Source organism: Falco naumanni, chromosome 11 (genome assembly GCF_017639655.2).
Source record: "Falco naumanni isolate bFalNau1 chromosome 11, bFalNau1.pat, whole genome shotgun sequence".
NCBI lineage: Eukaryota > Metazoa > Chordata > Aves > Falconiformes > Falconidae > Falco > Falco naumanni.
In genome coordinates this window covers 11,457,046-11,484,365 of record NC_054064.1, presented here as the reverse complement: position 1 = coordinate 11,484,365, position 27,320 = coordinate 11,457,046, and the positions used below count along the sequence as shown (strand labels likewise).

The following is a 27,320-nucleotide window of genomic DNA, read 5'->3' as shown; positions in this document are numbered from 1 at the left end:
TGCAACACATTGGCATACATCAGGTGCAGTAGGTACCTGATACATTGGATCAACTACTAGTAAGTAATGAAGGTCCTGGCCCCATCAAGACATCATCAGAAATGCTCCTACAAAACATATAAAGATGAGGCCCCATTCCAGGAACTGGACCAAGAAGTTATCCCCACCTCCATGCAGAAATCCCAATTACTTGCATCCCAACATCTTGCCCTTCCAGCAAGTGCCAGGGAGGCTCAAGTCCCCTGTAAGAGCTAGGTCTGTGATCCAGAGACTTCCTTGAGTTGTTTAAAGGAGATGCCACTTGCTTGTCCTGATCAGGACACTCACCTCTGCCACGACCCCAGAGTAGTTTCCATGCAAGTGCATGAAGGAGGTTAGGAGCAGACAAGGCCAAACACACTCTGCTTCCTAATGATGAAATCACTTTTGAACTTTAATTCTTGTTTCAGCATGCCACCAAAGCCAGCCTACTTTGGGACACAATAGCTGATAAAAATAACAGTGAGATTAATACAGACTGGATAAAATGTAAGCACGACCATTCAGATGGATAAAAGGTAAATACATTTACATAAATGGATAGCATGGAGAAAATGTAAACATAATCATCCAACAATAAAAACAGTAACAAATTCCAAGATAGAATGTTGGCTAAGCTGCAAACAATGCACAGCAAGATGGGAAACACCAGGAAAAATTGAGCTCAAATCACTGGGTCAGTGGAGGGATTTGTTTCCACAGCTGGGCTCCTTCATGCCATTCCCATTTATCAGAATAACCCTGCAGCATAAAGAGAGAAAAGGAGAGAAGGCCTGAAGGCCAAGCCAGACGCACCACAGTGGTTCCTCAGAGCAGTGGACAGGCAACTTCAGCAAAGCTGCCTCCTACAGCCCACCCCTGCCACCCTGTGTCTTGGCACGGAGCACTTACTGGCACATGCAGGATATGAAATCACTCCATCCAGGCACTCTACATTAAATTTCTCTGTGGGTGAAACTACTTTGTATGACCGTTTGCAGTTAAAGGAAATATAATCTCCAGAGCGATAGGTGGAAGTGCTCCATGGCCTTGGTGACTGTAGTTGAATATTATTAGCATTCATAACCTCCTCCTGCAATGTACAGTTCTCTGCAAAAAATTCTTTCATTATTTGCCTGTAGACTTCACACTGGACAACTGATGCTCTGTAACTGTAGGTACCAGCTCAGAGCCCCTGAGAGCCCTTTTCCCCAGCAGTCTATCCAGCTCAGGTATGCTGGTCAACGGCTTCCCGGGAACACTGACCCTCACCACCTGCAGCTTACAGGATGCTCCCACACCCTGGATCCTCCCCAGGCCCTCTCCCAGGAAAGTTAAAGGCTTTCCCCTCAGCTTCAGCACTAAAAATGCAACAACACAGCAGCTAAGCTGTGGCTGAAGTGGAGATGACTTACTTCCTTCATTGCACCGTGGATATTCTAACGTCCCCATCACACACTGCACTCTGAAGGGCGAAGATGCTGGGTCCTGCACATATCCTCTTTTACACTGAAATTCAATAAAGTCACCCGATGTGGAATACAGCTTTGTTTTTGTGACCCATTTCAGCTCAATATTGTTTCTGTCCATGTCTTCTTCAGATGCTGTACAGGCCACTTGAAAAAGGCATAAGAAGAGTGTCATGACTTCATACAGCTGCACCACAGGTACCTTGTTTTCCTCTAGAGCCTACAGAAGTTCTACTCATCAACAGTAAAAACATTGACATGCAAGCTAAAGGGAAAGAAGACCATGGCTGAGACCCTGCGTAGAGCTATAGAGAAGCCTTTTCACTCTGACAATCACACAGGGCAAGATCAAAGCACAGGTTGGGAAGGTAACAGGCACCAGTGAACTGCCCTGTATCGTTTTTGGGATCGCCTCTTCTCTTCTGCTCAGCAGTTCTCTGTATTTGTTTCCTCACAGCTATGGCACGGATGCACCCCCAGATTTCCCCAACACTGTCATGTACTCTGACCCATCCTCCCTGCTCACAGCCTGCTGGCCATAGCAGCATCCCCAACTCGGAAGCGTTCGGGAGCCCTGCACAGTGATGGAGACCTGCTCACACAGAGGGGGCCAGCCAAACTCTCCTCCCAAACCTGTTGCGGCGGCGAGAGACAGCAGGCAGCAGAGGGGACTACGTGAGCTGCCTTCATTCAAGAAGAAACTCCTTTTGGACAAAAGAAGGACTCGTTGCTGTTCTACCTGCTGGCACCATGGCCTCAGCACAAGTGCTGCTGCACAAGTGATGCCCCCAGGATCTGAGAAGACAACAGTAACAGTCACACAGCCTTTGGCCACACATCACACACGTAAGCCTACCTAGGCAAACTGGGGGACTTGTCCACTGCCCGTTAGTACAGGTGATATACCGGGATCCTTCCAGGATGTAGAGATTTGGGCATTTGTATTCCAGAGTTGTACCTTGCCGATATTCTCGCATGGGGAAGGAAAGAAGGTCTCCATTTTCAATAACTGGAGGTGGGCCACATTTCCCTCCTTTCCCTGGAAGGAAATTCCCAATCAGAGAGCATGCTGTGAGTTTAAATACAGCCTGATCTTAGTTTAACTGCTGTTTCTGCACCCATTTCAGCTTCCAGCTGGGTGGTGTTTGAGTCAAATGCTGCTGCATTGGTTCATGTGCCGAAACTTTCCGTATGTCTAATGAAAACAAATGCAATTATTCAGCGCACTCATGAAATCCTAGGAGGCACCAACACAACACCTAGGTATTGGCCCACACATCAAATTCTACTCTCGGTTGATTTAGCGTTGATTTGACTGCATGGCGTTCAATATAGCAGTGCTATTGCCTGCATTATTGGCATCTCAACTCACAGGGAAGCTGTTGGCTCTGTTCTCCCACACTGATGGCAAAATTTTCACTCTCTTCTCATCAGGCAGACCAAGAAAGGAGATACTAAGAAGTCCAAGGACTGCGTCCCAAAATCAGACCTGGCCAGCAATTGTGCTCGGCCTCATGGTGGTTTTCTAGATGTGGCTCTCTCAAGTGAAGCTACTGGGGTCACACAGCTGGTAAACTCATCTGAACAGGCACTGAGTGAAACGGCTTTTTCCTGAGCATGCCAGATACATTGTGTTTGTGCACAATAATGAAACTGAAATGTGGAGAAGTAAATGCCACCTTGTCAGCTTCATGACAGTCTCACTGACAGGTGACTGTAGGAAGAGAGAGAGAAATTACCTCTACACTTTGGCAGCTCTGTCCAGGTCCCATTCTGACACACTACGGTGGAAGGCCCACTCATCTGAAAGCCTTCCCAGCACTGATAGTGAGCATTCTCCTCAGGCAAATACCTTGACTTTTTAATACCTCGAACGTTACCACCAGCAATTTCTGGAGGAGGTTTACACGTCGCATCTGAAAAGAGACACTGCTGCAGTCATGTTTGCAGTTGCTGAGGTGTTTCCCTATACAACCAACAGTTAAAAGAATCCACCTTGTTAAAATTTCTGTCCAGAGTTTCTGCCTCAGGTGGGTCAGAGCTCCAAAAGTTCATCACAGAGAAAACAACGAGGTGTGACAGTGGCAGCAGAACACTCTTTCTGGGACTCTCAGGAGATGGCAGTGTCAATGACAGCTTTTAGAAAAAGCTAGTGTTTCTGTAGCTACACCTTATAGCACAAGAAGCCACACCAGCCTTCCTGCATGGCCATGCCCCTCCACTGGGACATGGAAATCCCTGGCATCCCTGAAAATTGCAGGGGTAGTAGACCAGCTGGTGCTCTGGTCAAACACAGAGCTCTGGAGGACCAGCAGTGTCGGAGGAGCTTGTCAGCCTGTACTGTTCACCCTGCAGCCACAGATCTGGGCAGGGGACAGGAGCACAGCTCCTGACAGTTCCTTGTCACAGGAATGCTCTTCTGACTTCCATAGGCCTAGCAGATCTTACAGGGTTTAGATCTGAGTCTCTGCTGGGATCTGCATTGGTCAGAGTGGAGCCCTGGGGAAGAACAGCTGTTTCTTCCCCGGCTGCTTCTTCCATTCAGATACTCCCTGACAAGTTGGAATAGAACAGAGGAGCCCTTATATGTCTTTCTGCTGAAGGATGCTGAAATGGTGGACTCTGGGGAAATGCCAGTATTACCCAGGACAATGACAGAGCAGCCCGTCTGAGGCCCTGCTTCTTCAAGGCGGTTTTGCCGTTGATGAAAATACCCCCAGTATTTCTAGAAGCATCAGGCTAAATTAAAGTGCTGTGCAAGGAAGCAATAGCAAGTACAAAGTTGGGGTAGGAAACAGAAATAAAAAAGGTAAAGTCTTTAGTGTGTGTTCAGGTAAACAAACAGTTCCCTCTATGCTAACAGGCAAGATGAAAGCACAGATTCCTACCTCTGCAGGTTGGTGCTTGTGACCATACTCCATCCATACAAGTGACATAATTTCCACCCGTAATTTGAAAAGTGCGTTCACATTCATACTGCACTCTGGCACCGGGCAGATACTTCTCCTGTTGAGTGCTTGTAATATAAGCATTGGGAATTTCAGGTGCGGGTCCACACTTAACATCTGAAAAGAGAGGTGCATTTAAGCATCCTAGTGCAGCAATACGACAACCACAGAACATTGCGTTCCAGAGCACCATTGTACCTGATGAGGAAAACCGGTTTGTGTAACACAGATAATTTTCTACAGGTAGAAAAGGAAAATACTATCTATGGCCTTTATTCTACAACACTTCACCACGTACTGTTTTTTCCTGGAGTGACTAAAAAGAGAAAAGGAGTTGCAGAGATCAGCCAAATGTGCAGCCTGGTGCTGTACAACATTGTGCACCAAAAAGCTGGAGAGCGAAGTGCTTGCTTTTGTATTTGAAGGCAACTTTCAGCAACTGGCATTCTTAGCGATGTGAAAATAAAATACAATATGCTGTCAGTAACCTCCTCCCTTGCAGCCAGCATCCATTCCTCCGTAAGCCTCTGCCTGCTTGATTTCAGCAGAGAGCAAAGTTTGAGCTAGTAGCTTCAGCCCATGGGGGAAACAATTTCTTTGCTGATCTACTCTGCTCGGTGTTACTCAGGAGCCAGAAAGACAGGCGTTGTAGCAGCCCATTCAAAGCAAGTCATTGGTTGGCTCTATTGGGCCAACTCACCTGCATGCCTGAGTTGACATTATTTTAATTCACAACATGAACGACTAAGTAGGATCACGTACTACTTACAACTAGAACCTATACCTTGACAGAAGGGCGGTGCTGTCCAGTTTCCTTCTCTGCAGATCGTTTCAGGGGAACCAACAATCAGAAACCCCTCGTCACACTGGTAGCGAATTGTTTCACCAGCCTCATACATTTCCTTGTTTCTGCCTTCAGTTTGAGCATTGGCAACTTTTGGAAAACTTCCACATGGAATTTCTGAAAAGATACAGAAAGTTGATGCTTGTTCTAATGTGATACACATCACATGAGTGTACTGTTTCCACCTCACAGATGCTTTAGAGAGCTTTTTCTTACATCAGCATAGTCATCCGCTGACAGTGGATTTTATGTAAAAGGTAACATATGGAAGATTAAATAAGCCCTTCCCCTAAATAGACATGGATGTCAGTCAGTGAAATATTTAGATCTTGTTGTTAACCGTGCCAGAAAATGTTAATAAAGGCTCTGTCCCTTACTACGCCAAAGTTGTTTCCATCACTGAGGCACCAAAGCAACTCGCAGTCGCTAGCTGGCTCTGTAGAAAACAGTTCCTTGGATTATGAGGATGTGCCCAGGACTCACCTGGCATAGATATGAACCGAACAAAGACTGCAAGAATACAAAGAATACAATATTTAAAAATTAAACTGCAGTCGGAAAGTCAAGTCTTGCATCCAGACAGAATTGCTCTGAAGATATCCATGAGGGATGATAAGAATCCACAGCAAACTATGGAGTTACTGGCCCTTACTAGTCAACTTCCAGTTTTAAATTCTTTCCATTTCATTGCTAAAAGCGATTCAGAAAAAGTACTTTTTCGTATTACCCAAGCATGTAGGAGCTGTGGTCCAGCTTCCCATAGAACAAGTTATCTCCGATGATCCATTTAACATGTAACCAGAACGAGACACATACTTAAATCTAGCACCAGCCAGATATATTATTTTCCCTTCTTTTTTAATTTTTAAGTTTGGATTTTCCAGTCTGGGAACATCAACACATTCTATGGGTTCTGGTGGCAAACATGGACTTTCTAAAAAAATACAGAAAACACAGATAAACAAAATGCAAGACAATTAATATTGCAATGACATATGCCATCTAAAACTAAAAAGAAAAGAAATAATCCAAACATAAATTAAATAGCTTGAAAGGAAGATGAAGAAATATTTAAGATACGCACAGAAAACAGTCTGTCTCATTTTCCTCCTACATGGGGTTTCTCTCTATTCCTTTGAACGAAATTAAAGCTGTTTTCCAGTTCATACCAAGGAGGTGCAGTTACAGCTTAGCATCAATAACAGGGAAAATTTCATAGGCAGAGAAAGAGGGAGACGTCATCTTGTTTTGGGATACTGAAAGTGAATTCCTAGAATGTTATCTACTAAATTTTTCCACCATTAATAAAGTTGTACCAATGTCATAAGTGGTTTTGTGATGGCATGATGAAAATGAAAACAAGAACAGAACATCCAAAGTGTTATAATGTACTTGCTGATAAATACAATGGATTAAATCTCTGCAAAGTCCTCCTGAGTCAGGGATGTTCCAGTGCTTTCTTCTGCTATACTACTGTCAGGTGAGTGAATGTAAATTATGTTTTGTATGATTTTAATTAACTAACTAATTTAAATTAATTAGTAAATTAGGTTTTACTAGTCGCCACATCAAGTTGGGAGCATATGTGTGCACTGAATTCCACAATACAAAAGATCTAATAATAGTCAAAGTTCCTGTTCAGTAACTGGGACTTGGAATTTTATTTCGGTAGAAGTTATTTTATGAATAGCTCAAACATTTTTTTGGTTATTCTTCTCTGTGTCTGCCGCTTGTCAGCAGAAATGGAGACTCACAGGCAGTGTAGAAGAGAAACCACATGGCATCAGAATTTTGCAGCTTAAAAATACAGACATGGTTGGCATGTTGTGCACATCAGTCACCAGGTGGCATCTCATTTGTCCCGTGCTCAGCTATTTCCTGTTCATTTCAGAAAACACTTTATTCTACCTCTTAACGAACTTCCACTTACAAGATATCACCTGCATCAGTAATATTTTACCAATTGAATTAGATTCCTCAGCATTTCTTAGAATAGATGGCCTGAGTGATGCCATATCATTTATACTCCTACTACAGGAAAAGCCTCTCCCTGCCTCCCCCCCCCCCCCCAAAAAAAAAAAAAAAAAAAAAAAAAAAAAGAAAAATCAAGAAAGAATAAAAATAAACTCAAATACTAAACCAGCTAAATAATAAATAGTACTGGTTTTTTTCACCAGGATACTATTAAAGGCCTCCAGTCGAAACTGAGACTCCATTCTGCAATATACTAAAGAAATACACAGCTCTTGAAGGACTACCTGAAAGTTTTATATGCCTCTTAGGTGAGTCTCTGTAAACAAAAAGACTTACTGTCCAGCAGTTGGTTAACGACACTTTAGGAACTTACATTCTATTGCTTTTCTGCAGTTACCTGTTCATGATAATCTTAACATAAATAGTATCATCCTCCTGCTAACGGTGACTGCAAATGCATAACATAGAAATTAATAATAAAATAAATAGAAAAAACAATCCACTACTGACCCACACAGTGAGGTGGTGATTGCCATTTCCCTTCTATACAGGTTATTTCACTCGAACCGACGAGCTGGAAACTCTTCAGACATGAAAAAGCTATTTTACTCCCATGCTTGTAATTTCTTCCAACTGTTATTGGCTGAGCACCAGGCACCTGAGGTGGAGGTGGGCATGTGCTCTTGCTCTCCTCAGCTAAGGACACACACTCATGTTAGAACAGAACATAAGATAAAGTGTAGCAGTTCATCACAGATTGCAATACAAACAACCAAGAAAACACTGGCATTGGATAATTCTTCAGCAGCTATCTCAAGCTTTAATCAATGTAATGATCATTTTTTTGTGCTTCAGAAACACCAGAGCTGCCTTCAGATGCTCATGTGCTTTCAAACTCATAGAAAAAACAGGCACAGCTGCCGACAGCCTTCTAAGCTGAAGCTTCTTGTAGTCCCTCCTTTCCCTTACACACAGCTGCACACTCTTGTGTGCTTTCCCTCTCTAGTGAACTACTTTAGGAAAAGTGGGCCAGCTTCTGGAGGTATTGTTTTGTTCTGTTGCTGTTTTTTTCTTCAGACTTAGCTAATAACAGCTAAATAAGAATCACAAAAGGAAACAAATAAAACTTAAATTTTGCTGCTCAAGAAATGAAGGGCTGCTCCTGCCAAAGGAAAGAAAAAGGGAGGGAAGAAGGTAGATCTAGGAAGGAGAAGACCTTCAGAGCTTGGTTTGTTGCTCCTAGTGGTTCCAGAAAACTGAGAAGGTAGGGACACGGTTTTGAAAGGGAATGCTGCTCTGTGCGCTTCTCCCACTTTCAGGCATCATTCCCATGGATCTGGCATAAACGAGGCAATGACTAGTTTACAATTGTGCCTTCTTCAGGCAACATCCCCCTGTGCTGTACATGAAGGCAGTCCTGCAGGCACCCGACCTTTGGGGTGTGTTACATAAGGGCACTTATGTGTTACTCCAGGTCTGTGCTTTTGACTTGGCCAACTCGGCTTTTTTTTCTTATTATTTCACTAGGAAGTGAAATCACTAGGAAGCAATTGGAAAAAATAGAAGGGGAAAAAAAAAAAAAAGAAAAATCAGGAATAGGAAAGCTTTGAACATTTACAGGAAATAAAGGAACTTTTCTGGAGCTTGAGCTATGTGCTACTCTCGTTTGCACCACAGTAAAGCCCTTTGGAAGAACCAACCTTAAATTTATCATTGCATCTTTTCTCACATCAGAAGGGACAGTGACAACTGTTCCAGTTGTTAGAAGAGAGATTAGTAAGCCTGCCTTGCTAAAATACAGTGTCTCTAAACCTAGTCAATTGTTCAAATTAACTAGGTTTATTCGTTACTATTGCAGATTATTCATATTTTTCGTGACTAGCCTTTAGCATATAATAGAGTAAGCATGTATATAAATAGGTAAGCTTTTCTATTTCAAACTAGTGAAACAGCAACGCTAAGCAGCTTTAATAATGAGCATTTATCATTCCTAAATAAAAAGAAGAAATTGTCTGCAAATCTAAAAACATACCTGTACATTGAATCTCTGGTGACCATTTTCCAGACACACAACTTGCCAGTTTAATACTTTTGTCACCTGATTTACATACGTAACGTATAACTTTATGGAATCTAGTCTCCTTTTTTTGTTTGGAAAGATGACTCTTGTGCACAAGCTCAACATTCATTGGAAGTACACACTGAGGAAAAGGATCTGGGAAAACAAAATAAAAAAAAAAAAGAGCTAAAACCCAGTGTTGTTGAGTTAGTGTGTACATACACATTCACCAATGAAGGGCTCATCAGTTTCCCAATGCATGTCCATGGGAAAGTATCTTTTTAATTTACTGCAGTCTGAAGTAAGTACAAATAGTTACAAATAGAATAATTTTTGTTCCAGCTATCTAAAGCAGACTGTTCCCACTCACAAAGCCATTATTTTTATGTTGACAGGACCCCTTCTGCTGAGTGCAGCAAGTAAGATAAAACCAAAGCATTCTTTTCCTCCCCTAAAACTATAAAAAGGTAGCAAGATGAGCAAGAGAAAAAGCCTTCTTTTGCTTGTAGAAACAGGAGCATAAAGGAAGTACTACTCCACACTGAATATGTACCCAGTATCAGACTCCCGTGGAAGTGTATCTAAGTCACAACCATGTCTTGAGTCCTTGATTGCCGATTCTGAGAGTCAGAACACAAGCAGTTTGTGAAAGCTAAGCAGAGTGTGTTTTGTGCCAGATTCAATCCTCAACATAATTGTAAATGAAGGTATGGTGTACTCAAATCACTGACGAATACAAAGTCACTTGTGAAGAAAAGGAGGGGGGGGAGGGAGGGAGGGCCAAGTTGTATTCTGTTACAGTGAAATGCTGGAGTAATCTAGAGTAATTTATCCCAGATAAGACTTCTCGTCCAGTGCCACTTCTTTCTTAAATTACTGACTCCAGTGTAATTTTTTCTTTTTCTTAGGAAAAGGCTTTGTTATATATATTCCTAAAAGTTATTACTTTCCTTCAATTTATGCAGTGCAAAACTTAATGGGAAGATGGGAAAAAGAGAAAACTACTGATCAGAAATGAAAAGGACTAATCCACATAAAAATGGTGAGGATGGGATAAGCCTAGCATGTTGCAGCTATTAATAGTATTTTGAATTCCCAGTACGATTTTATAAAAGTGAAGTAGTATACAGAGACATAAAACTGTAAGTAATTAATGCAACAGGCACACTGCTTTATTGCAGCTACGTCCCAAGGCTTCTGAAGGGTTGTTACTAGGGAAGAACACTGGAAAAACGGGTAAAAGCCACCACACACCGAAGATCTACCCCTATACTTGATTTTACCCACCGTGGAAGCATGTTTCCTTTCCCAAACCTGCTCAGAGTGCTTACAAACTTGTACCTGCAGGAACTTTCCAGGATGAAGGACATGTTCACATTTAAAAGAGAAGTAAATAAAAAAACCCTTAGCTGAGATGCATGAAGCTATAGTATTGCTGGCTACATACTGATTGCTGAAGGTGTTGACATTTTGAGTAGATCTGTTTCCCTAATATTTCCACAGTATTTCAGATATGAGTGTGATATAGATTACCGGGACAAAGAGGTAAAGGCTTCCATTCCCCATGAAGGCATTTTATTTTCATTTGCCTAGAATTGCCAGAGCCTTGTTTACATCCACAAATTACTTCATCACCATGTGAAAACTGGGTCTGGTCTTCCTGATGGAGAACAACATTTGGAATAGAGGAAGGTGATCCACATGGCGCTTTGTCTTCTGTTGAAAAGAGCAGAAGTATTCCAGAATAATATTGGACTCATATATGAATAGCTAGAAGACCTTAATTAAAAATAACCATATTTGCGTATGGTGAGTCAAATCTACTTCCATTAACTGTAACAACTAAACTTAAACACAGCTGAAGCACGTGTATCTTTTTACATCAGTTTATTAAGTCCCTCTCCCATCTGTTCCCTTCCTTTTCCATCACTGGGCTAAATCCACATGTAGCATGCTCCACAAGTAGTTTTGGTTAACATTCGTTTCCCAAACTGTTTTTCATTGATACATAAACCCTAAAGTGTAAGAAAACCTTCAATTAATCCAACACAATTGGATCCCTTGGTGGGATCAACCAACTTCCATGATTCTGATCAGTCAAAATTATATTTGATTATACATCTACACGTCTGTAACGCGCACTTTCAATCACTATTATTACAAGAACTGAAAACCATTCTTGCATCACTTAGAGGGCTACAGCGCTCTCACCTCTGTGTGATATTAGCAGTTCCTGCTTTGGGCTGTCACTGTTGCAGTGGCAGTGACAGCAAAGGGTCATGTCTTGCACAGGTGAGTGCAGCATGTGAGCAGGTTTTTTTGAAGGAGGAAAAAGGTATGCAAGGGAAATAAGGGCATAGGGCCTGCTCTGAACATGGGAGAGGGAAGACCCATGATAACCTCAAAAATTGATTTTGAACAACCCCATACTCAAGTTTGGACCATTATTCCTGTCAAGCCTTTGCACTGAAACTATTCTCACTGGATCAAGGATTGACAAGATGCAAGCTCCGTGCTATACGTATTTAAACCATCAGTGTTACTTAAGAAAGATGTGTCAGGCTGTACATGTATAGGGACAGAATAAACCAGTCCACAAAAATGCTACCATTTATTGGTTCTGCTGTAAGATCATCCTGTGCCGTAAGAATTCCCTAAATAATTTTCTGTATTTACAGATGTTCAGCTTGAATATTCTATTCTACTTCAATTCTGAGACACTCTCTTAACAAACAAATAGTAGTTTTGCACAAGCATTTTTAACCTATCATTGCCATTCACACAGTATCAGACTCCTGTGTAGGTATGCTACCTAACAACATGCACAGCTGATCAAAACTGGGTTTAGGGGTAACACAAAGAAAAAGAACAAGTATGTAGCATATTTAAAACATGCTTAACATATCTAATTCATAACTTGTAGATCAGTGAAAAGAGACAAGGCATAAAAGCATGCTAGCAAACCTAAAAATTACCCCAAGCAGATCCTGTAAGGAGGATGAGGAAATCATCAGCATCAACATCTTATTCCTCCCAGTGAACGACTGGAGATACTGATAATGTGCTACAACTTCCCTCCAAAACACACCAGACTGAAGATATTGACTTCAGGAGCCAAAGAGACCCATAAACCCAGAAAAAGTGGTAAATAAGAGAAAGTGTGTGTATAAGAATTGTAATTATAGATAACTGTTTGTATTACTCTGATATTCTGTATTATTTATGTATTTATAATTGTTCTTTATACATTACTTATTTTCTTTCTCTTTCTATAATCATTTGATCCGGAGTCACAACACTTTGTTTGGAATCTTAAGATTTCAGTTATACTACTAATAAAGTTTTGGCTTTACATATGGTATGTGTTTACTTTTCACCCATAACGTGTTAAAATGTAACATATTATACTTGCAGTTATGTAGTTTTAATTGTGAAAATATCTGTGAAGTATTAACCTACAGTGAATTATAGACTTCTCACAAGTAAGAGTTACATAAATTACCAATGCAAGAGGGAGAAGATGACCACTGTCCATCGACACATTCTATTTCCTTTGATCCACTCAATTTAAATTCAGTGTTGCATTCATATTGCATTCTGTCCCCATGCCGATACTGTCCCACAGAGCCACCAGCAATACTTCCATTGGTAATCTCAGGTGGAGGTCCACAACCTCTGGTGTTCGCTGAAATCAAGAGATCAAATCTATGCTCCGAATTCAGTACTTTTAGCACAGTTGTGTGTTAAATGCAACACAAAATAAGTTGAATTTGTTGTTTAAAGTTAAGAAAACCCAGTAGAACAGGTTAAACAGGTCATTGGTTTATGCCTTTGAGTATCTAGATTCATGTTGGGCTGGAGATCACAAACATACATGTGTGATCCTGGCTCACTCTGCGCTTACTTCCATGCACTTTGAATGCCTGCTATGGTAAAAGAAATGGTTGATAAAAACAATCCAGTTTTAAGATTAAAAAAGTGTTATATGGATAACAGCTGCAGTATTCCTTAAAAAAAAAGTGAAAAGTGAAAATTCTGCAAGTAATAACCACCTATGTTATAAACTACCCAGCAAGTGATATGTACTGTATACTAAAGGAATTAACTTCTGACGGAGCGAACAGAGCTCCTGTTAAGGGAGCTTAGAATCTTTCTGAGCTAAAGAGCCAACCGTATGAAACATACTTGTTTTTAAATGCAAAAGAGAGTGAGCAAAAAGGAACTATGAGAGCGTGAAGGACAACAAGGAAATCGAGTGTGAAGAAAAGGAGACGAGGAAGATGAGATCTTTTCATCCTCCCAAACTTTCTCATGAAAGGGCATAGCACCAGCAAAAGAAAATCTTTTCAGATGCCAGCAAGTTGTTCTGTGTCTTAAAACCAATAAGAATAGGGGCATATAGCTTCCCTTCTGCACGAATTTGTTCATCCTACTGGATGAAGCTGAGGAATGTTAAAACCCTTCACTGAGCTTCTTTTGCTTGGGGTTTAGCTCTGTGTCACCTCCAAAACAGTTTTTTTTCTTCATTATCACGTGATCAGAAAAAGGAATATAGGGTACAGTATCTGACGGGTATCAACACTAGGCAGTGGCAAAACTTAGGACACTTACGATACAGTAAGAGAGGATGTTACTCAAATTGACCACTCCTGGCTGCCATACTGCACATTATTTATGCCTTTTAAAATAATATTTTATTTTCATACAGTACAGTCAATAACCTGAGTGAAATTTTGCCTAAGCCATTTACCAGCTCACTTTTCATTATTGCAGAACTCCACTTGGCATGATTAAAGCTAACAGAAAGTTCAACACTGAAAGTTCAGCTGTTCAGAACATGAAGTAGAAAACTACTATGAAATGATCCAAAGAGACCCGTTCCTGCTCTTCTAGAGCTGAAGATGGGATAATGGTTCTTGGGAGCAAGACTAGCTTATAGAAGGTGTCCACAGACGTCTTTGGGACCCAGGCATTTTCATCTATTTCTTACTACATTAAAGTTAACAAAAGAATTACCTTTACACACTGGTGGTGGTGGAAACCATCCGAAGTAATAGCACTGAATAGAGGCAGGTCCCACTCTAATGTAATTGTTTGTACAGATAAAATTCACAACATCTCCATTCTTGTATTTACCCTCCTTGGGAGAAAAATCTCCATTGGGCAGTGTCAGCATGTCGCATTCTATTGCTACAAAGACAAAATATTTTAACATCTAGTACATACCTTACAAAAAAATACATGAAGTGTTACCAATTAGAACAAAACCAAAGTAAGTCTTAAAGAAAAAACTTCACAAAGTCTATACAGAGTTACACAAAGGCAACAATATTCACCAAGACACTGCGGTGTTGGACTCCATTCACCATTTACGCCACACCTTGTGGTACCAGTTGGCATATTACTTGCAGTTCGATATCCCTCCAAACATGTATACTCAATTGTTTCTTCAGGAAAGAAGGTAGTTCTATTTGTGTGGTAATTCAAAATGTCCACATGAGGTCTTTTACATGATTCTGTAGAATAAAACAAACAGCGCATTTTGTGATCCAGAAACACTGCCCTTTGGAAGCATAATTTCTGGAGCAGCTTTAATGCGTGCTAGTCTACTGAACTACTCAGTATATTTGAAACATTCATATTCTGGCAATGAAGAATTTTAATGTAGAACATCATATGTAGCATATTCATATAATATACATTGCATTAATTTTCAGAAACATGTATCTAGAAGTAGTATCTAGCATAAATATTTCTTCTTTAGATACAATTCCTTTCCTTCTACTATGTATTATTATTGGTGTCATAGCAAACATGCTGTAGTCCTGTTCCCCAAGGTCATTTGCAAGGGGGGCTTTTCTTTTACGATCCTGCACCCCAGTTCAGGAGAGGAAAAAACTTTTAAGAGGAAAAAGGCAAAAACAGTATGGAGGTATTTTTGGGAAAAAGCACTCCATTTTTTGTACTTTTTAACACCAGAGCAGACATGTGCATTGTGCTTTTTAGGCGTAGGGATAACATCTTCCCAAACAATGACCCCATTTTTCTCTAGTCTGGTCACATTTCAAGGAAGTTCTTGACAGAATCTCTTTGTTCACAGGTTCATAAATCTTCCCTCACATGTGTGAAAGGTGGGAGAATTGGGAGCACATGTACCTTGTGTCAGGTAAGAATCACTGGAGAGGTGCAATTACCATCTATTTGTGCTACAGAGGTCTAAAAAGATAACTCACCTAGAAAACAGTAGATATTTTCCCACCTTATTCACTTCCTCTATGTTTTCTCTATTTCTTGGACCTCCAGAAATGTCAATATCTGGAGGATCAGTCCTCTGAGTCTCCTTCTGCCAATAAGAAAATTCTACAAATCTGGATGACAAAAATCTGAGTACACAGGACATCATGTCTGCGCTAATAACAATGACAGGGAGCTCTGAAGCCTTGGTGCTACTCACTGATGCACTTTGGAGGTGGAGTCCAGCCATTCTTTTGACACTGTGTCACTCCTGTTTCTTGTCCTTCTGGAGTTACAAAGCCAGTATGACAACTATAGGTGGCCTCCTCCCATAAATTAAATGTTTCCTCTCCAAGGCTGAAATAACCGTTGTCAAAATTGACATTATAGCATTTTTCTGAAAGAGAGATACGGAATTTCTTCCAAGTAAAACACTGCTAAACTACATATTTATAATACACAGAAGGAGAACAAATGAAGCACCAGTAGGACTGAGAACATTTTTAAGAGGGCATGAGTTTTTGCTTCTTCATTGAGCTGTCTTCCTGGGGGACAACTGGAAAGTGAAAAGTCAGAGTTCATGTTACCAACTCATGCAGCACAGACAGGGATGGACAGGAGTTTGTTTTTCAGCAATCCTGCAAGCTTTCAAAATTGCATGTCCACATCTCGTCTTCGCTAGACAAGAAATTAATGTTGGGCATGCACAGCACCGCACGTGCTTAGAGGACCTTCTGTCCATATTGCAAGGGGCAAGGGCACGCCAGAGATCACTACGGTGTGCAGGTACTGCCTCAATTCTACCAGAGAGATATCATTCAGAGTGTACATACTGCAGGATTAAAGCAAATTTGGACCAAAAGACCCTTTATTGCACACTAAAACACTAGCCCCGACAGATGCAATGTTATAACTGGTTTCACATCACTTGGAATACATTAAGCCAGTCTAAATGGATTAAAATCAGTCATCTTGGTTGAATGTCATGGTCTTGTATTCTGAAATAAAATTTCTGTGGTATGCTAAATTCTTTACAAATAAATGAGTCTGTGAAGGAGTTTCCTCATTTTAAGAAATTAACACTGGAAACAAATAGCAGTATTTTTGCATTAGAGAGTCAAGGAAATAAAGATATGAAAAAATAAAGACTTTGAGAAACACTAGAGGATGTATTTGAATGCCAGAAGCAGAGTTAATGATACTTTAGCGCAACAACTTCAGAAATTTAAATTCTATATCAAATTTTTTGGTGTTTATATCAGTGACGCCCGCAATACCCTAATACTAGGAATCATAAAATTTTATTTTGCTTGCTCATTGCTATGTCAAAATCTATGTGGGTGGCAGTCCAAAACATTTTATGGTCAGTGTCTCTATTAGGGTCAAACTGTTTCCTAGAAAGATATTTTTACAGTCCAAGAAAATCTAGGTTGTATTATTACTTTTGTCCATATGACATCATTATCTAAATTTTGCAAATTTTCTGTGAGAGATTCTAGAAATTTCAGGCTTGGTGCAAGTCAGGAACAAAAGCTGGAAACAGAGTTAGGAGTGGTAACTTTCCTATTCCCCCCACTTTCAGTATGACACTAGCTGGAAAGGCAGCAAGAGAAACAAGGGTCAGGTGGCACAGAGAGAGGCTGAAAGGAGACAAGTTACAGATAGGCTGTGCAAGGGAAATGATTATTATTTGTTACATTACTGCACAGCTACGTGCACAAGATTCCACTACTGAAGACAAAGGGACCATGACTCCCACCCCAGAGCATACATTCTAGGAGATCAGCACGAGTCACACGTGAATGTTTTATAACGCTACATTTTTCATGTCTGCATAGCGACTGACCTCAGCAGCATAACAGGGACGCGAGAACCACACGAGACAGTTAAGAGAATCACAGTACCGTGTTTCAGTTGCAGAGCACCTAGACTTAGGCTTAGTAAGCAGTGATGATGGATTAATGCAGGTGATTTGATGACCAATTTACCGGTTTAAGCTAGAAACCCCAACAAAATACATGCACACTCACTTTTACGGATACATCTTGGAGGAGGTGACCAGTCCTTCTTTGTGCATGTGACTTCCCCACCTTCATGCTCAGTATAATAGTCATTGTTGCAGGCATATTTAACTCTTTCACCTTCATTGTAAGCATTCTGCCAGCTACGTATGAAATAACCATTTTCCACATGTCTGACATAGCATTTTTCTATGGAAGGAAGATAAGTACTTTTAACCACAGTAATTTGCGCAGCAAGAACTGAGGTAAATTAATTCTTAGGAAGACAGTGACTTTAAAACAGGCTTCCAAGCACCTTTCTGTAGTCTTCAATCCCCAAAAGGTATTCATGTTCAAACCTGAATGAAAGCATGTTTATTTCACTGCCCTAACTAATCACATGAGCAGGGGTGCAAGTCACCACATAAGGTGCTGAGAAGCAGTATGGTAAACACTACCACTTACCTAGTGTTCATATGCAAGCCTGGCTAACTTGAGCGCACCTAGCGTCACGTACACCAGCTCTGGTTTGGTCTGCCTATGTCTCTGAAACATTGATGTCGGCCCTGAGTGATTTTCAGCATTTGCCTCTAAAAGATTTTATCTCTGTGCAAATGTATCAGCCTCTCAAATCAGCAACAGCTAAGCACACTGGTGTTGCGGCACTCTCAAAACTAGCCGGTTGCCACAAGGCTTTTACCACCCCGTACCAGGTTAACTTCGATAAGTAGCTCCCGTGCCTCGCCCTGGCACGGTCACCAGTCCCCCACAAGGTTTCAACAGTCCATCTACTGCCCATGCTGTTTCTTCATCCTCTTCAGGCCAGTCCCTCCGCTGCATCCAGATCGTCTCTTCTCCCAGCCAGCCTCTCCTCATCTGGGCCCCCTTCCTCTCCTGGGGCCTCCCCTATATCTGGGGCACGTTCCCTCTCCTCTCTCTGCTCCCTCCAGGTCTCTCTCCATCCAGTGCTCCTCTTCCATACCCCTTAGAGCTATTTAACTACTTAGCAGGAACCAGCCACAGCTGCACCTTATCCGCATCAGCCAGCCCACCGCCCCTGAAGCCAGCCCACAGCTGTATGTTATCAATGTTAATTAACCTGCCCTCATTCCTCTATAATTCCTCTACACACAACATCCTGCACCCCCACGAGTCCAGACACACAGAAGGTGGCTGAAGGGATGATGTAGCTGTGTTACCTGAGCAACCAGGTCCTTTCATCTGAGCAGGACTCCATTCATTTCCTGCACTGAGCACCACTCAAGGCACCACAAGGGCAACAGGGAAAGATCAACCTTTTGTAATCCGCTTCCAAGCCCTACCAATAGGTAGGAACTTTGCTGTGACTGAAGATACATGTTAGGAGAGCAGGCCTCAGCTTGCTGCTTTAAATCTATTTTAAATCTAAGTCAGTGTATCTGGATCTTTTGCTGATGCCATGCTCACTCTCAGCTTATTGCAAGCATGTGCCCCCTTCTCCGCTCCAAATGTTTTCCAAAGGGAGCAGGCAATGGAGCTCAGAGAGCAAACTAGACAAAGTGCCCAAGATGCAGAGGGAAGAATATATCTACATAGAGTAGAAGCTCCCTGTTTATATGTGCAGATGAAAGTAGATGCATGCACATACCCTGGAAGCCGGACAAATGTTTCCTGTGTGTTTCTTAATCTCATGAATGGTTTTGGGAGTAGAGAATCTCCAAAATCTAAAAGCATTCTTTCATCCTTACTTTAATCATTTCAGAGTGTCTTTTTCTTACTAGCTGACAGTTTGAGCTCTGCAGATAGGATGGACAGTCTGGTTGCAGTTCCAGGGATCAATTAAAGCAGTTCTACTTTAGCAAACTGTTCCTTGTTCCGTCTTGTGCTCCATCGGCACAATTTCTGCCGCACAGACCTTTGTCAATTACAAGAGAACTGAGCATATAGTAGAAATGTACTTACTGAGGCATTTTGGCTTTGGAGACCAGCCCCTTTCAGAACAGACCATTTGAACCCAGTATTCTCCACTCGGGGTTGAATAACCATTGTTGCAGCGGTAATCAGCGTGCTGCCCCAGCCTCATTGGAAAGTAATAGTATTTGCCGTACTCCAGCGATTCACTCAACCTGCCATTTTCTATAGTTGGATAGTCACACGGTTTCCCTTGAAATAAAATTGAACAGTAACAACATCAGCAAATGCATGACAAGAAGTCCAGGACACAATTAATTCAGATTCAGTTTGGTCATCTGAGCGTTTTCTGAAACTGACAGAATCAGGACTGCACACCTTGGCAGATCCCAAGGAGTGCAGGAACAATCACACGCTGCTTCTGGTGTCTGTCAGTGCTTACACCTGTGTTGCTTCCCTTGGACTCCATTGGAACCAACAGAAATCAAGTCAATATTCTCAGTGGACTCCAAAGGCTGATTCATGAGACCAAATGTAAGTATTTATTCTACAGTGAGAGGACACTGTCTTTGTAGACTGTCCTGACTAAATTTGCTCTACTGACCATGATGGGAGCCCAGACAGCGAGCTCAGCTACAGACACTGAACTGTGGACTCTAAAACTGAGATGACTCCTGTCACCACTTTCATTTGTGACTTTTGGGATCCTGCACCAAAATCTCTTCCTAGATCTTCTAATTTTGATTTTAAAATTCTTTTGTTTTCTCAGTTCCTCAGAAGAACTGGTCCTTTTCAGGGACAACTCAAGGACTGAAGGAGGAGATTCCCAGAAGCTTTTATTCAGTTTTTACCCAGGGTGTCCTATTCGGCCATGGCAGGTACATTCCTCCTGAAGTGCCCTGTCTCAGAGCCTACATGCTGAGGCAGGGGACATCACCCGCTGGACAGACCACTCAATAATGAGTGAAGTGGTCTCAGAATCATATCTGAATTTTAGAACCCACACATACATAGAGGAAAGATCAATACAGATACTAACTGCACTTCTCAGGAATAGTTAAAATAATCTTATCCAAAGGTTCATTTACAAGATTGATTTCATCAGGGTTTCTCTCACATTCTGTTTTCTAAGTTTTTCTTTTATTTTCAGTGATCAAAGAGTGCTAGATTCTGAAATTAGTTGCCAATTTATTTATTTATTTGTTACTACTGTGCCTACTGGCAAAACTATAATTGTAGGTATGGGAAGTTTAAGCCAAGAATGAACTCATCAACAATCAAGAATATCTTGTTTTGTTATTTGACAGGTTATAACAGGTAGAATAAAACTGTGATTGTTCATAATATCCAACACACAACTGCAAATAAAAATATGAATGATGAAAGATAACCTCCAACCATTACCTATGTTTCAGTTTGGATACTTTAACACTCACTACATCCTCTTATCTTGACTGGCATGCTACTCCGGCAGACCACAAACCTTCCTGACAGGGAGCCAACTATAGCACATTTTAACACATACTTTCAGAAATGCAATAATAGATAACACCTGTGTTTATAAACAAAATGTAAATGTAGATTATACCATTGTTTTATAGCTGTTTTTCCAAACCACCAAATTAAGTTTTAAATCATGAAGAAACACAGTGAATAAGCAACTCTCACTTCTCATGCTTCTGAAGTTTTTCTCTTGGCCTCTTTTTCACTGATATATTTCCAAAAACTCCACATGTTGTGTCTTCATTCACAAGAGCTACTTACAGGTACAAACTGGATCAGGCACCCAGCCACTCTTGGTGCATTCAGCTGTGTTTCTGCCAGTTGTTGTTGTAATTTGATATCCATCATCACACTGTATTGTGATTGTATCACGTTCTTTGTAGCTGTTGCGTTGAGGTCTAAAGCTCCCATTGGGAATGCTTGGAGGAGAGCATTGAATTACTAAATAAAAAGAGAAAAACTGGATGCTAATTTGAAGACTGTATTTATATTTATTACATAAGTTCTTATTTTCATAGCATATTAACCATAACTGCATGAAATCGTTAAAAAGATGTTGCTTAGGGCAAAGAAAAGGTTACACTTCTCTTCCACCCTTAGAAATGTACAACTTTGTGAGAGGAGAGTCACAGCTCGTACTGATGTCAGGCTAATTAAAAGACTAAACCTGAACTGCAAAGAGAATGGCCAAACTCCTTTGGCAGTGGTGATGTCAACTTCAGATTGTTCTTCCTACAACACTATCTCACTATTTCAGAAGAACTCTTGAAAGGCAGCTTATAACTTAAATCAGGATTTTAATGTGAAAGACACTTCGAAAGAAACTTTTTTAATTTCCAGTAATTTCTGAAAGATTGCACTGTACACTAACAATTTCTTACTGAAGTTCCATCAGTGAAACAGGGATCATTTTTCAATTGTTCCTCTTCAGCTGGAACTGATCGATCAGAACTATTAGCCTGGAAATTTAGAGGATGGCTATAACGACTAGCAACCAGGTGCTTAGTCTGCTCAAACTACCCTAAGACTCATCAGGACACTCACACAAGATGCAGAGAACAGTTCATCAGGTCAAGCAAACTTCTCTTCTCTCAAATGTTCATACAGGGTGAGATGCTGAGAGGTATTTTATGGTGTGGTTAGTCCCATGATTATAAGTAGCAGAGTCTCAGCTATGGGGCCACTGCATCTCAACTACTGAACACAGAAGACCTGAAGATGCATTAATTTGTATCTCCCCCTCAAAGAACTGCTTGTGTTTCATAAACATAGGCTTAAGCTTAAGGAAAGCTTAAGACTGTTAGCTTTCCCCAGATTTAGTCATACTGCTACAATTCATATGGTATCAAACAAATCTTTCTTTACCCAGTCTTCCAACATATAGCAAAGCCACTGACTTGTACCAGTTATGTTCAGGTTAAACACACTTAGAAAGGTATCAAAACTTGACGTGAAGACAAGAGGACTTAAAAAAACGATACCACTTCTCTAAGAACTCGGTTTGAAATGTTAATTTTTCAATGCATTAAAAATTTCAGGTTCCGTCTGTAGTTTAAATTTCTCTTGTATTAATAATTTTTTTCCTGCTTGCTTAAATATTCTTTTTAGTGCCTCATTTTTCCTTCCCTTAGATAAAACATGTTCATTGCATTTTGTAGAAGATAAAGAGATTCAGCTTTATCCCTCCTATTTGTCCAAATTAGGATTTTTTTTCTAGCCCAAGAAATCATTTTCCTATGTTCTTCACATTAATACAGAATCATATATAAAAAAAGAATAAAATAACAATACCTGCTAATGCGGCATGAACTATTTTAACACCAGTCTTATTTATGCAGTATACTGGAGCAATTTTTGCTTTGTGGGCCTATTTAACTACACTTAAGTAACAAAAGACTGAATTAACTGTTTTTGCTGCTGCTCTCCATGGAAAATTCTTACCCAGTTGTTTGGCCTCTTTAATACTTAGTCCTTCCAGATCTTCATGGGCTACTGGTCAGATGCGGATGGATTTATTTTGTGGTGATTAAACTAACTTTTGTCATTACTCAACTCTGAAATTACTTCCAAACACAATAAATGTGCAAAATAACTTTAGGCAAGGCTAACCAGTGCAATAGGGGGTTGGAGTCCATCCTGATTCAGTACATCGTACATCTGCTGTGTTACCATACGTATACCCTTCATCACAGACAAACGACAGCTTTTCAGATTCCTTGTAAGTCCCCTTTGGAGAACGTACAAATCCATGCTGAATATTTGGTACATCACAGATAATCTCTGAAATTGAGAAAGACAGAATTTTCGTTTATCTTTATTTGCTACATTTAAATGCCTACTGGAATAAAATTTAGGGTTTTTTCATTTGACTTCACAAAACATTTACATTTGGAAACTGAAACTTATTTGAAAACACTTCAGTGACCTGCTTGTGGATGCCAGGTAGAAAGTGTGGTGTAGCAAGCATCTATAGGAAATTGGTTCATGAGACACATTTTAGAGCTTTGCTTTGGATTTTAATGATCTCATAATCAGTATATAAGGGCAGGGGACATTCTGAAATAAGCATCTAGGCTAGCTGAAATCTAGAATTTTCCATTTTTCAGATAATTAAATTTCCTTGTAATTTCCAGCAAACTTAAAGCTCTCTCATAGCCAGTAGATGATTAGTTAAATCATGGCATCAACAGGAAAAAAGAATTAAACTACCTGGAAAACTGACACTAGAATGCTTAACTATCTATAAAAGAACGTCAGCATCCCCATCTCCTTGCCAAACCCAATAAAACCACTAAGATCTTGCAGTTTCCAAAAACTGCATTCATAAAGCCAGAAAATATTCAAGGCTTTCTTTCCTAGGCCACAGAGCAGGACACCAAAGAGTCCTCTTGGATTCCCTTGCATTTAAGATGAAATATAGCTCAGTAGAACTGTAATTGTTTAATAAAATTCACTATATTCCGCAAAATATTAAAGGTACATGGCTGTAATCCCACTTTATGCTGTTCAGTTTACAATAAATGGGGGTTTCAAATCAGAAAAATGCAGCACTGGAATTGTGAACAAACCATATCTGATATCCTGACATATATACTCTGCTCTTCTAAATGCACACTTCATGATCAGATAACATAAATACTCCAAGAAACTTGATGGACCAGATACTTAACAGTGATTGGTACCACAAGCTTCCTAGGATTCATTCTTACATACTGACAGTCCAATCCCATACAATCTGTATTTGCAAAATGGGAGGAATAAACCCATTCACCAGTAGAAGCTGTGGGCAGAGCAGGGTGGGGTCAATTGGCTAAAAAGTATTTTTGCAGAAAAAAATCTTAGCACTTCGTGAACAAACTGAACAGGGGGTAACAACGTGTCTTTGCAGCAAACAACGAAACAACACCCTGGGCTCCATTGGGAAGAGTGTTGCCAGGTCAAAAGAGGTGACCTTCCCCCCTTAGTCAGCACTGGTGAGACCACATCTGGAGTGCCGTGTTCAGGTCAAATCTCCCCCAAACAGGAAAGACATGGACATACTGGAGGAGATCCATTGAAGAGACATGAAGATAATTAAGGAATTGGAAAAACTGAAAGGCAAAAAAAGGCTTAAGAGAATCTAGAGAAAAGAAGGCTTGGGGGGAGAGAGGATTTTATTTATATGTATAAACTCCTGAATGGGGTGGGACAGGCAGAAGCAAAGATGATGGAGCCAGACCCTTCTCATTGGCACCCAGTGACTAGATGAGAAGCAACGGGCACAAACTGAAAGATAGGAAATACCACTTAAACATAAGAAAAAAACATTTTTACTTAAGAGTGGTCAAACACGGGAATGGGTTACCCAGGGAGGCTGTGGAGTCTCCATCTTTGGAGAAGTTGAAAAGCCAAGTGGACATAGTCTTGAGCAACTTGCCCTAGCTGGCTGCTTTGAGGGTCCGTAAGAAGTCCCTTCCAGCCTCACCTGTTCTGTTATTGTGTGGCTCTGTAAAAACTAGACATGAATTAACCCTCTAACTTGTCAAAACACATTAGTCTGAAGAAAGAAAGACCCACCATGATTTCTTTGTATTTTATATAACCTAAGAACATGAGTGAATTAAAATCATACCTGTTTTTTAAACTTGGTTCACATAGATTCAAAACTGTAATTACTTTTGTTAAATCAACACTGAAGTGATTGAATTTTATGTAGACATACCAAAGCTATTTTCAAGGAAATTGACTGCAGCCTGGCAAAACATAGAGCTTGTAGTGAAAATGTGGAACAAACAGATGGTCCATTATGACTATATTAGCATCCAATATTCTCTGATTTCTCTTTCTTATCCTACTTCTGCATATATGCAATGGAGATTGTTTACAGACAAACGATGCTTAATTGCTGTGGAACAAAGTGACAGCTTTGTAGTTTCCCGTATGGCAACCAGTCCTTAGAAGTCTTTGAGAATAAAACTTCTTAATTACAGATAATAAATAGTGTCCTCTTTACCTTGGCACTGAGGCACATCGCTACTCCATTTTCCATTAGAAGAGCAAATTATTTCTTTAGATCCAACAAGCTGGTATTTTGCATTACATTCAAAATTCACAACCTGGCCAAAGGAATATTCTTGGCCTAGCTCAAATGCACCAGTTGTAATTACTCTTCCATTTTCTGGTGCTTGTACAGGTAAACACTTTGCCACTGGAAAATAAAACAAAACCAAAGCAAAGGAAAAAAAAGAGCCATTTTGAGGTCTATTCTGCAAAATAAACCAACACATAAAAAACTTAAAATACAGAAAAGTCATTGTAATTTTCCTTACACATTTTAAAAATATAGACTCTTGCTATGTAATCAGATACCATTTGCAAGAGATATAATACAAAACCCTAAGCAAAAAGACAGACTGACATAGGAGGAAGCTTGTAGACCAGCTCTCATCATCCTTTTCTTTGCCCTTGAAGGCTGAAGACAGAGCACCCACTGAACTAGATGACCTCAGGTCCCGCCCAATCTAAATTATCCTGTGAATTCTACAGATGGTTAGATGAGCCTTGACTGATACACAGGGCCACTAAAATCTGTCAAAATAGATTCATTTACCTTAGCGCCATGCCAAACTGTATTTGCTATACACAAGTGTCTGGAAAAGTGCCATTGTTACAGGCTGACTACAACAGTTCAGTTACCCACTAAAAATCCTCGTTATCAGAACAATTATGTCGCTAAAGTAAAGGAATACAGTGTCAGCCATTAATTTAGACCTCTTTTATCTCCTAACTTTGTAATTCTAGAAAAAGGAAAATTTACTGTATAACATCAGATAATTCTTATTAAGGGGGAAATGACTATCAAAGCTCACTCTTGAATGTTCATGAAGATATCACTGAGCATACATGAAAGTGGCTGGTGTTTCGCCTACCATAGCTCCCACTTTCCTCTGACAACATTCTCCACCTTACAAGCGATCTGCCTTTTCTGTGAGCTTACATTCTATCTTCCTCACAATTAGGACATTATGCAAATACTTTCTTCCATAGGCAATCACATTTCAGCACAATGAAAACTCAATCATGACAGAAAAACCTTATGAGGACTTTGAAATTGCAGTATCTTGGTGACATGTGACAGAAAATTTTGGAAACCATTGTTCTATACTGTGCAGAGACCTGCATGCCTAAAATTGAGGATGCTCAAAATCCAGTAAACAAGATGTGAAATATCTGAGAGCAAGGAAATGTCAAACTCCAGACAAGAGAAAGATACTACTTTCATTTGTGATTCTTTACTTGGAGAACCCTTCCTGATATTAGATGCTTAACCTAAACATAAATGTCACCGCTGCACACATATGTTAAAACGGAGCAGTCAAAAATTAACTTTGAGAAGAAAGGAATCTTATTTTCATAATCATGCAGGTTTGAAATGGGTGAAAATATTTCCAAAATCAGGGAAGTATCATCTGAGCCATCCAGTCTATTAAGTCTTGAGGTCTGAGTCTCTCTCACTCTTACTTATTGAAGTTCTTCCACAGTATGTTAATAGGGAGAAGAATTTCTAACCAAATCTTAATGGCTAGGATATTCGTGAGGGTGGAGGAGGAAACTGGCTAAAACCACACATGCTTTCACATATGTCTGAAATGCCCCATCCCAGCTGTCTTTTGTAACCATGTTTTGCAGGCATCTCAGGGCCTTCAGGTGAGGCAGAGCTTTAAGTGAGTCTGGGGGTGAAAAGACTGTTTTGCAAATGCTTTTTAACAAAAGCTTGAGTGTTTGTTGGACTAAAATGGCTGAGCAGTCATTGTAAGAGCTTCACTGCTTCATAACTTGAATTTAAACATACGTGAATTAATACCAGTAGAGAGATCACAGACTAGTTCTAGATCATATCAG

The 27,320-nt window shown here is 40.4% G+C and overlaps 1 protein-coding gene across 2 annotated transcripts in view; it reads right to left on the bottom strand.

Moving 5' to 3' along the window:
* Positions 1-409: 409 nt before the first annotated feature.
* CFH (complement factor H) overlaps positions 410-27,320 on the bottom strand; it is a 34,662-nt gene continuing 7,751 nt past the window's right edge. The window contains exons 5-24 of one of the 2 annotated variants that reach the window (XM_040611121.1): positions 25,432-25,626; positions 23,049-23,219; positions 21,201-21,380; positions 19,488-19,688; positions 17,577-17,756; positions 15,767-15,943; positions 14,649-14,828; positions 14,329-14,502; positions 12,815-12,997; positions 10,846-11,028; positions 9,286-9,468; positions 7,764-7,949; positions 6,007-6,213; positions 5,220-5,396; positions 4,376-4,552; positions 3,227-3,403; positions 2,344-2,526; positions 1,434-1,634; positions 931-1,128; positions 410-780 (exon numbers count right to left, since the gene is read on the bottom strand). In XM_040611121.1, coding sequence (XP_040467055.1) covers positions 770-780; positions 931-1,128; positions 1,434-1,634; positions 2,344-2,526; positions 3,227-3,403; positions 4,376-4,552; positions 5,220-5,396; positions 6,007-6,213; positions 7,764-7,949; positions 9,286-9,468; positions 10,846-11,028; positions 12,815-12,997; positions 14,329-14,502; positions 14,649-14,828; positions 15,767-15,943; positions 17,577-17,756; positions 19,488-19,688; positions 21,201-21,380; positions 23,049-23,219; positions 25,432-25,626 — 3,524 coding nt within the window. In that variant the 3' untranslated portion in view covers positions 410-769. Of the gene's footprint in view, positions 781-930; positions 1,129-1,433; positions 1,635-2,343; positions 2,527-3,226; positions 3,404-4,375; positions 4,553-5,219; positions 5,397-6,006; positions 6,214-7,763; positions 7,950-9,285; positions 9,469-10,845; positions 11,029-12,814; positions 12,998-14,328; positions 14,503-14,648; positions 14,829-15,766; positions 15,944-17,576; positions 17,757-19,487; positions 19,689-21,200; positions 21,381-23,048; positions 23,220-24,783; positions 24,872-25,431; positions 25,627-27,320 lie in introns of those variants that run through there. The other variant, XM_040611122.1, reaches the window with a different exon arrangement.